General features: G+C 24.1%; 1 protein-coding gene across 2 annotated transcripts; it reads left to right on the plus strand.

The window, feature by feature from the left end:
- The first annotated feature begins 387 nt into the window (after positions 1-387).
- On the plus strand, positions 388-8235 carry LOC122502885. Of its 2 annotated transcripts, none has more exons than XM_043613209.1 (6): positions 388-527; positions 5422-5611; positions 5857-6093; positions 6199-6333; positions 7037-7188; positions 7345-8235. In XM_043613209.1, exons 2-6 carry the CDS (start codon positions 5423-5425, stop codon positions 7469-7471), a joined length of 840 nt encoding a protein of 279 aa, XP_043469144.1. In that variant the 5' UTR covers positions 388-527; position 5422; the 3' UTR covers positions 7472-8235. The 2 variants fall into 2 exon arrangements, with proteins under 2 accessions (XP_043469144.1, XP_043469145.1); XM_043613210.1 differs by having other exon boundaries at positions 6202-6333.
- Positions 8236-11732: the final 3497 nt, after the last annotated feature.

The raw sequence follows: 11732 nt of genomic DNA on the forward strand, positions 1-11732 counted from the left end.
AATTAATAAAATATTAACGAAATATTTAAACCACCAAAAGCTGCAGATATTTTCTGCTTAATTTGCGGTCTTGTTTTTTTTTTTTTTAATTTTAATGGTCTGTCCTTTAGAATATTTAAAAATTTCGAATAATGCAAATAATTTAATCAAAATAGCGTATGATTCCAATAATGTCTTCAGTGCCTTTGATTGTAATTAGTGCAAATTTTTCTAACAACTAATGTTTAATAATTCTTTTTAGTTTTAATTCTTTCAACTTTTATTACTATATTCCTATTCAACTGTTTGATTATTAAATTTAAAAAAATCGAACATTTTTGTCAAATAATTTGATATTTTCGGAAACTGGATAAGTGCTTTATTTAAGACTTACTTACTCCACTTATATAGTTGTGACAAAAGTGTCTCTGTATTGGTGCAACGGTTTTCCCCCACAAACAGCAAAGGCTATATAGCCGACACCGTTAAGAATTTCATCTTCAGAACTAAAAGTCAGTGTCAAGGAAATCTACCTTGAATACTCATAAGTGAGTACAAAACAATTTTACTAATATTATTTATAATTATTCAAATATTAATATTATTATTATATAATTCAAATAAAATATAACATATAATGATGATAGATATCACAATTCAGTTATTTAAATTTTATTAATTTTTAAATTTATAACCGAACCTGCATACATGATAGAAATTTTTACTCCCTTCTAATTCAAAGTTTTATTTAATAAATTTATATTCGAAGGCAATTTCATATTAAACTTATGGCAACAATTATTAATTTTTATGAATATTTTTTATTATTATTAATTATTATTTTTTTTATAATATTTCATTTGGTAATTTATACTTTTTCTTTCTGTCTCATTCGAATTTTAATTCAACAATTTTTCAAATAATTTTCTTGAACCGCTTAACTTTTTTAAATTTTTAAAAAATTTTTTTTATTTCTTATAATAAATTAATGGTTATTAATTAAATTCTGATTTTTTATATAATTTTTTAACATAGTTTCTACTCTTTTAAAAACTAAAATACGCTGAAATATTTAGATACTCGATGATAAATTAACTAATAATAAATTATTAATTAAAAATGTTAATTATACTGCGTTTAATATTGTTACTATAATTTTATATTACTTTTTTATATTATATTTTCATATGGCCCTTATATAACAACAAAAATTGAAAATTAATATAACAATTAAATAATTTTTTTAACGAAGAAATTCAATTGTTATATTAAGTGAAAAAGCTGTTAAAATTCTTTTTTTAATTTATTGTCAAGTCTTTATTTATTTATTTATTTAGTCTTATAGAAGACATATTAAAATTACATATTTAAAAGTTTCGTGTATCGTTAAAAAGTCATCAAATTTAAAATAACATTATATAAAAAAAACAATCACAATATAAAAAAAACAAGAGAAAAACAATAAATCAATGAAAATATAAATAAGAATAATAATGTATAATAATTGCGTTTGAATTAATTTCTAACTAATTAGTTCCGAAGAAAATTGAATGAAACTAATTAATATTAAACTATCAATACTAGAACACTTTATATCATTATTTTTATATTAAAAAAATTTTTTTTTTTGCAAATATTTATGTTTAATATTATAAATAAGTTTTCCATAATATGGCGGTTAACAGTGATCTTACTATGACTCCCATTAGCCTACTTTTGAATCTAAAGGCTCTTGAACTTCGTAAAAACCGTTACTTTAAAATGCGGTCATGACCCACTGTCACTATATTACTTTAAGGAGAAAAATTATGTATGTTTTCTATCGTATAATGTATTAAGTGAGTAATTTGATTTTAATTTGTTTCTAAAACGTCCTTTTTTAAATAAAAAAAAATTATTTAAATATTACTTTACGTATCAATAATATAAAAAATTACTTTCATTTAAACCATTTAAACTATTATATGTAATGAAATTTATGAAAAATTCAAAACAGTTTGATTATGGTAAAATTCCGATTATTTACGCAGAATTTAATATATAATGTAAAATGTGCATAAAATAAATCATGTTCAATCGATCGTGCAATGTAAAAATATTTCTGGAATATTCCCGAACAATTTTAATGGAAAATTATTTTTCCTGACAAATTCGATAACTTTCACTAACTATTCAGAAATATTGCAAATAAAGTTCGGAATATTTTATTTTTATTTTAAAAAATACTTAATTGAACTAATATTTTGGAAAGTATCCTTTCTTCCCTATTGATAAATTAATTCATTAATTTTGGTTAAACTTTGAAAATGAGAGAACAATACCAATACTAAGAACTTCTCTAATTTTTTTTTAGAAAAATTTTGAATAATTTATCTTCTATATTTTTTGAGATTTTAATAAATTATAGAGGCCTATGAATGTTAATATATATTTTACGGTGTTCGAAAACTATTTGACAGAATTTTCTTTTTGTAAAATTTTTCTTTAACCAAATTTAAATTAACTTAAATTTCTTCTTAACAAATTTTTATTTAACCCCTTTTTTATTTATAGAAGATTTTTGTTTAAATAAATTTTTATACAGAAAAATTCCTAATTAACGGAATGTTAAATTAGACAAAATTCCAAATTCCAGAATTTCTATTTTGTCGAATTATTATTTTCATAAATAGTTATTTGTAAGAATTTTTATAACGAAACATTCTTCGTTATAAAAATTCTCTGTACGAAATTGCAAATGGCGGAAATATTTCAGCGTTAATTTTAAAATTGACGAATCAGAAACTATTAAAGATATTGCGATTGGTCAATTTTTAAAATTGCGATAAAATATTTCTTCGTTATAAAAATTCTTACAAATAATTATTCGTGAAAATAAAAATTTTTGAATTTGAAACTAATTATACAGCCTTTGGAAAAAACGACTTTGAACTTTTGGGGTTTCAATTTTTAACGTTTAATAATTCTTTTTTTACACATTAAAACTTATTAAAATAGTGAATAGATTTATCAAGGCTTATTTTTAATAAACATTTTCTAAAATTTGTTGTTTGTTTATAAAAATTAAAAAAAAATTTTTTTTCATACAAGGAATAATTTTTTGTAAAATCCGCAATATTTGTTAGTAAATAAAAGTAATGACAAGGAGTAAAAAGTGCCAATGCCAAATTACTGTAATGTCAAAAAATCTGTAATAATACGGTAACATTCCCGATAATATTATCATCAGCGTATATTTTAATATGGCTGTAAATTACGTGCTACTTGGAAAGTCGTGTAAAGAATCCCCACTCTTCTTAAAAATCTGAGGCCTTTCTTTGCAGTAATTGATGATGATAAAAAGCCTCTGCAGTTTACAGACGAAAATTTCTTTAACAGTGAAAAGAAAAACTTTAAATATCGCTTAGTACATTCTGTTCCTTTCTTGTTTTAAGAAAAATGTTATAATTTTTTAATAAGTTTCGAAACAAAGAAAAGTGGTACGTAGATGCAGTTGTGTGATAAATAAATATGATAAAAAATTAAGATTTCTTTTTCATTCTTATTTACACCCATTTACGACGCTTACGTTCCGCTTCTTCTAAATATTATTTATCTTGTTCCAGTTAAGTATCCAATGTACAGACTTCGCACTCGATAATTAATTTTAAAAAAGTGGCAAAAAGTAGCTTTCAAACTAAAAAGAAGTAGTGAAAAGAAGCTATCGAAAAATTAAACTTGACCACCAAAAACACTCGTTTTAGACACTTCGCAAAACTGACAAGAATTACATTCCATATTTTTTATTTTCCTGACTTTTTCCTAATTTTCATCAAAAATATTTACTTCTTCCTTATCCTGACAATAAATTGAATTCCTGCAACGAATTTTATTATACATTAAAGAATTTAAATAATTATAAAAATAATTTAATTCTCGTCAATAATTTGATAAAAAAAATTTTAATAATTCATTTATTTCGACTAATTTTATGCAACTTTTAATTTAAATAATTGAATTCCTGCGATATTTTTATTATTCATGAAAAGAATTGAATTCTTACGAAGATTTTTACAAAAAACTTTTTAAATAATTGAATTCTATTTGGAAATTTTATGAAAATAGTAGATATTAAAAATCTTTGAATTGCGAAAAGTTTTTAAAAATAATTTTTAAATTTGACAAAGAATTTTAATAAAATTTTCAAAAATAATTGAACTATTTATGAAAATAATTGAATTCTTGCGAAAGATTTTATTAGAATTTTAAAAATAATTGAATTTTTGTGATGAATATTGTTATTTATGAAAATAATTGAATTTTGCAAAGAATTTTATGAAAATGCCTCAAATTAATTGAATTTTCGGGAATAATTTTGTTATTTTCGACACAATTGAATTCTTGGGAAGAATTTTATTAAAATCTAGAATAATTACAATTAATTCAATAAAATGTAATTAAAATTGTATTTAAAATAACTGATTTCTTTCGAACAATTCTATTCAAATATTTGAAAATAATTGAATTCCTGTGGTAATTTTATTATTTATAAAAATAATTGAATTCCTGAGAAGAATTTTATTATTATGATAATAATTAAATTATTGTGAAAAATTTTATTAAAATATTAGAAAATTAATTGAATTTCAGTAAAAAATTTTGTTATTTTGGAAAATAATTGAATTCATTATACGAATTTTATAAACATTGTTTTAAATAATTAATTATTTCAAGATATAATAAATATTATGGAAGTTTTATTTTAAATAATTGAATTCTTGTGAAAAACTTTATTTGTAGATATAATGCATTTTTCTATTAGATATAGTATTAAAAATAATTGAAATTCTTCGATGAGTTTTATTATTTATGGAAATAATTGAATTCTTGCTTAGAATTATTTTATCAAAAATTTTTTTAAAAAATTGAATTTCCATGAAAAATGTTATTATTAGTGAAAGTAAATGAATTATTGTGAAGAAATTATATAAAAATTTTGTTAAATTTTTTCGAAATTTTTTGGAAAATGTTAAGTTCTAAATTAATTGAATTCCAGTGGTAATTTTATTATTTATGAAAATAATTGAATTTTGGATGAATTTTATCAATTTTTTTTTAAATAATTGAATTCTGTTGCGAAATTTTATGAAATACTAGATATTGAAAATAATTGAATTTCGAATATTTTTTGAAAATATAATTTGATTATAATGTTTGAGAACAGTTTTTTGATTTCTAGTATTAGCGAATTTAAAGTAGTGGAAATTCTCAAATAAAAAGTGAAATAGTTGCTTTTAGTGGCTGAAATCTGAAAAAGTACCCAAATAATAGCATAACGTAAAAAAGTAGTAAAAAGTAGGTTTAGTAAATGAGTGCGAAGCCTGGATGTAAATAATAGTCAATATAATGAATTTTTTTCTTTGTATAATAAATTATGATATATTGCAATGAAATGAATTGCAGGATGAAGTATTACCAATTTTTATCGCTTTGTTCGTGCCTACTCATTTTTGGGCAAGCTTTCTCACTTCCTCAACATGTTGATCACTACCAACAAAAAGCAGTCGACTCTCGTAAATTTGCTGAAAAACCAAATTCATTAAAGAAAGTTGGACTGGATGACATTGAAGAAATCAGCACAAATCAGATTCAGGTATTACAATTTTTTTTTGAAAAATTACATAGGCCCGCAAAATTTTGGTCATGTCTGTTACAAAAAAAGGGGAGATGATTTTTATAGATTTTTTTGAAAGAGAATGGGTCATTTTTGAGGTCAGATTCGGATTCAACGTCAAAAAATCTGTAAGAATCACCTCCCCCTTTTTTGTATCAGACATGACCAAAATTTGGCTTCAGTGATGAAAAATTTGTACGACATGTAATACTTTTTGATTTCAGGAAGGTGGAAATACAGGATTTTCCTGGTCGAACATGCTTAGCATGCTAATGCAAATGTTGCTAGGCCAAACGTCTGGAATAACTGGTCCCAGTAAGAACGAAATTGATGAAGTCACTCCTAGTCCATGGGCGAATCTTCTATCAGTTGGTTTGAGAGTTCTAACTGCCATTTTAGGTGGTCCACAACAAACTGTCGACGGAATTGATAAAGTTGACAATCAAAGTAGTCCAATGCAGGTATGTAAAATGAATTTCGCATTCTCTCATATTTAAAAACAATTAGTTAAATATTTCTTTAGAAAACAATATTAATTTCCTTAATAAACCTCTTTGCATGTTAAGCAGTTCATAAGTATTGTCCTGAATCTTTTGGACGCACTAAAAACATCGTTTTCACATCGTTCATTAAGTGCTCGCTCAATTGGAAAAAGGGACACCGTATCCGAGGCAGCAGTAGCATCCATCTCAATGTTAAAAGTAATCAAATTTTTACTTATTATTTTCTAATCTTTTACTTTTTACACTTTACAGTGAAATTGCCAATCGAAAAAAACATTTTTTTCGATTAGGTATGTATATGTTTTTTGAGTAAATTTTCATGATTTTTAGACACTCGGGCATTAAATTTCATTTATATTTTTAAGTACAATGTTCTCTTATTTGGCTCAAAATTTTCGTAATGAAATAGACTATCAATCAAAATTTAAAACCTAAACATTTTTTTTACTTTTTCATGTGGAAAAAATTAGCAAAAGTTCCTCAAATGTCTTAAAATCATCAAAATTTTCCTAAAATTTGATTTTTAATCGATTGTATGACTTTCTCAATTTTTGTCAAATTGTATTCTATGACCAATGAATCGAAAGGTAATTTAGGTAGTTTTGCTTTTAATTTTTTTTTGATTGGCAAAGAAAGCTTTGAATTTGTAAACCTGTGTAATATATAATTAATGTAATTAAATGATAAAAAGTTATAAATTTATTCTCTCAATAATAATTTAATTATTAAAAAAAATCATTCCGTAGTTACTAGGAATGAAGTTATAATGAATGATTAACAGAATAAAATATTTTAATAGGTTAAAGATTTTTTTTTAGTAGAAATATTTTAATGGTCAATTATGTAAATCACCATTATACATAGTTTTAGTCTAAAAATAAATGATTTTCTTCTATTTAAGGGTTACGTAAAATCTATGAAGTCATTTGGAAATTTGGCAGTAGCTGAAGAAGAAGGACAACGAGGATGTGCTGAACGAGCATTATGCGAGGCCAGTGCTGAATGTATTGCGAACGCACAAGGAACAAGTTCTATCTTTTGTCAATTAGGATCGTAAGTAAAAAAGACATTTTTTATTTTAAAAAAAACCTATTATCGAAAACCATTTTCCTTGTTTACTTATTATTAATATACAATATTTATTTATATTATTATTTATATTATTATTAATATACAAATGTTTTTTCACATTTATTTACTTAATTTCAGATATGCAACGAGTTATCTTCTTCAAAGACAAAGTGGTATCGGTTTTGACGCACTCTATGCAGCCGGCAGACGTGGACGATCTGGTGAAGACTGTAGATCACTATTTGTAGAATGCAACGCTGTTTAATTATTCATTTAACGTTATACATTATTCTAGCTCTGCATAGGTAATTAAAGAATTAACCGTGCGAATACTCACCACTTGCATAAAGAACTATTTTAAAAATGTTCTATAAGAAACATTCAACATTCCTAAAAACTACAAATTTAAAAAATTTTAACACAACACGCGTTGCCTAATATTTTTTATAAAACTCCTTTCTATCAGTCATGTGCAAGTGAAGAGTATTCGCTAGAAATTAATTTGTTTTTACATAAAAAATTATTCATACACTAATTCAGTCAATGCAGTTCTCGACTTCAAGAAACAACCAAAGTGAAGTACTCAATTATTGCCAAGTACCTAATTATTCATTTCAATTTTTTAAAACTAAAAACTCACAATATTCAGGACACATTTTTAACATTATTTATTTGTACATTTCATTTATTTAAAAGTTTCTTTTTTTGACATTAAAATACTTAATCGCAATAATAAGAATATAACGTGTGTTAATTAAAAGCTTTTTTTTATGTAGACAAATTACATTTGACTTGGAAAATTATTTCACTATGTTTCTCATAACTCAAGTTAGAATTAATTTTTTCCAGAACTGATTTGTAAAATGATGTTTGTCATGTGGAATTTTCCATTTATAATATGTATACATCATTGATGCTATGTAGGACTATTATGTCTTATTTATGTTATGTTATTACCTACTATTAAAGTAAACTTGTAAATATTTATTTAAGTTTAGAAGAGATAATAAAAGCATTCTTTGTTCTAAATATGTTCATTTTTATAAACCTTATAAAGTATTATTTTCTTGGTCTTTTTAGGGTTTCGTGGCCAAGGGCCGACCCTTATAATTAGTATGGTAATTGTTATGTTACCATAGCAACGGTTGCTATGGTAATGGTTGTCATAGCAACAGTTGACATGGTAACCAAGAAAACTACTAGTTGTTGAGTGGAAGTAAAAATTCTTAATTTGTGTGGTAATTTTCTATTTATTATGCTATTTTTATGCTGAATCCGATTTTCATGGTTAAATAATTGTTCAAACAACCCTGTAATTGTTATAAAAAATTTATTTTGCAAAAGTCAAATTATGGAATTTTCAAAATTAATTTAAAAGACTTCCGGATGTCCTAGAGGTCTGAAATTTTTTATGCAAGTTCAGAACTGATACAATAATGAATAATTCTGAACTCTACAATAATCCATAGTTATTTTTTGACTTGCACAACCAGGTTGCCGATGACGGGGTATACTTGGGGATCATCTTCGAGGAATTAAGTCGAATTTTTTGTAAATGGTTTAGGCATTCAATTTAAGATTTAGGGGATATATTCTTGACACTTAGACAACCAAGAGTAATTTTTGTCTTAAAATTACTTTTAATATATTTTCATAAAAAAAATTTAAAAAAAAATTTTTTTTTAAATTTGTTTAAACAATTGCAAAAAAATTGTTTTAACAATCTGGACTGATTGCATTGTATTTCTAAGACCTTAAACTATAAGAAACCATCATAAAAAAAATCGATTTTTTAGTAAGTAGGTCCCTTTTCTCAGACCCGGTCACATATGGCCGTCAATTTAAACTCAAACCACTTTTGACGAACATGGAACAATTTATTTGAAAAAATAATTTCAATATTTTTTTATTTTAACAGTTTTTGAAAATATTGTCAAGTCTATTCTGTTCGAATAAATATTTTTTAGTGAAATAAACACATGATTCTAACAAAAAATCTTTATTGTTGACCTGAAAGACATCCATATCAAAGTTATATGCAAAAAAAATTTAAATTGTTGAGTTTTTGATTTTTAAGCCTTTAAATATTTGAAGCCATGCATTGTATTGTTTGTTATTCTGTCTAAAATTAAACTAGTAAATATTTAAAGAAATCAAAATATATTACAATATAGAAAAATTTGAAATATTCATTTTAGGAATTTTCAATTAGAAAAATGGTTCAAGAACGATAAATACTGTATAAATGTAAATCTATTAAAACGTACTTTTTGTTTATAAAGGAATCAATTGTTTTTATTGTCTAGGCTTCACAGTCTGTCCCCTTTTTTTAATTTTGGCCCCTAAACGTACCCTATTTTGAAAATTTCCCCTAAAATTTCACCTATATTTTTTTCGTCGCAGGAAATCAATTATTTTCAATAATTTTTAAGTAATTCTGCAAAAGAATTCAATTTAGCAAAATTCTCCCCATAAAATCAATTATTTTAAGGATTTTTAGTGAAATTCTTTTCCTAAAATTCAATTATTTTGATAAATATGTATTAAAATTCTTCTCAAGAATTCAATTATATTGTCAAAAATTTTAATTAAATTCTTGGCAAAATTTAATAAATATACCTACTTTGCACGAATTCAGTTATTTTTATAAATTTTAATGAATATCTCGTCAAGAATTCAATTATTTTTATATACATAGCAAAATTTTTAGCTTTCATTTCGTGCGGAATTCCATACAAATTTCTGAGCAGAATTTTATAAAAAAAATTTCAAAATAAATCAGTTCATAATTCGCTCGAATTTCATACGAATTTCGTATGGAAATTTCGACGAAAACTTTTGAGGAAATTTTTAGCTTCCATTTCGTGCGGAATTCCATACGAATTTCTGAACAGAATTTTATAAAAAAATTTCAAAATAAATCCTTGCATAATTCGATTGAATTTCGTACGAAATTCGTAAGGAAATTTGTCCGAAAATTTTTGAAGAAATTGTCAAAAGAAAAAACGTTTCAAAACGCCACATGAATTTCACTATAGTAATTTCATACGAATTCAATAGGAATTCTGTACGAATCTGGCCGGATTTCTAAACGAAATTCGCACGAAAACCGTACGAATCATTTTTACCTGGGATGAATTCAACATGGAGTCAGAGGCGGTCCAATGTTTCTAGAGGTGTCAGAAAAAAACGTTCTTTGAATTTTTAAGTTTTTTGAGTCTTAATTTATTTAGGTAAGTCTTTTTGATGCACTTGAATGTCCTTTTTCGAAATACATTTATAGTTTTGTTTGATTTCAAAAAGAACTATTTAAATTTATTCTGAACGGCGAGGAATACATTCGGGGTAAAGTCGGTCACTTAGTTTTAAATTTAAAATTTCGAATAAAATAATTTCACGTATTATACTTTAACAATAGTAAAATTTATAACTTGTTAAATCCAAAATTGTAACCACATTTTACTTTCACTCAATAAAATATAAATATTTAAATCCATATTAGTTGTAATTCATGAAACCTGTATTATTTATTATTTTTTAAACCAATATTTATTGTTTATAGAACTCATAGTTTATTAATAATAAATCATACTTAAGATGGGAATAAGACGAATTTTAATATTTAAAAAATATAACTTTTTCGTCTTGAAAAAATTAAGTGACCGAATTTACCCCTGTCTCCCCTATGTATTAAAATTTTTTAAAAATTGACTTTTTGTGGTCTTCTTGTTATTAAATTGTAATAATGTATATAAAAAGTGCATACGTAATATTTTTTATAAAATGAAAATTTTCATGAAGAAGCAAAGTATTAGCAAAATATATACAAAAATTTCAGCTTTAACTTAGCAATGATTTTATTTTATATGAAGTTTTAGAAAGGTTCAGATATTTATACAAAGACATGGAGCTGAATGATCCTCTTCTATATAATTAAAAACAATCACTCTTGTTTAAAATAATTCTACTCATTGTAAAAAACATGTATATTTTTGTAAAACTTTACCTAATGTTTTAAAAATATATTGGAAGTTACTCAGGAAAAAAGATATTCTACTGAAAAGTAAATAAATCTTATTCATATTGACACAGAGTAACAGTTCATAATTGTAGCTTTTGAAAAACCCGTTAGACATACGAATTCGTGAAAAAATTTATTTCCACACATTTTAAGACTAAATGTACTGCGAATTTAAATGGGTATATATTAATTTTTTTATAACATTTTTAAGAAAAAGCTACATTTACAATGTTAAAAATAATGTTGACAATTATTTTTGTTTCGTTCTTTAAATCTTAAAGCACTTTTATTATATCATTACATTTTCAGCTGAGTACTGGAAAAATGTATATTTTTAAAAATCTTGGTAATATATTTAAGGATAATATTCTCGTTTCTTAAACTTTATCTGAAGTAGTTCCAAATCATTCTTCACCCAATGGTTTAATTTTTTTTATTGTATTGCGTTGAACAAGAAATTCATTTTTGAAAACAAAATTTTGTTAATGTCTATTGTTTTGAAAAA

This window comes from Leptopilina heterotoma, unplaced genomic scaffold, assembly GCF_015476425.1.
Source record: "Leptopilina heterotoma isolate Lh14 unplaced genomic scaffold, ASM1547642v1 Lhet_24, whole genome shotgun sequence".
NCBI lineage: Eukaryota > Metazoa > Arthropoda > Insecta > Hymenoptera > Figitidae > Leptopilina > Leptopilina heterotoma.

Bases quoted from the DNA above. Each gene is read 5' to 3' on its own strand.
- LOC122502885 (XM_043613209.1), top strand. From the start codon at position 5,423: ATGAAGTATTACCAATTTTTATCGCTTTGTTCGTGCCTACTCATTTTT. The intron at 5,612-5,856 runs GTATTACAATTT...TTTTGATTTCAG, and splicing joins TCAGCACAAATCAGATTCAG to GAAGGTGGAAATACAGGATT. The intron at 6,094-6,198 runs GTATGTAAAATG...TTGCATGTTAAG, and splicing joins ATCAAAGTAGTCCAATGCAG to CAGTTCATAAGTATTGTCCT.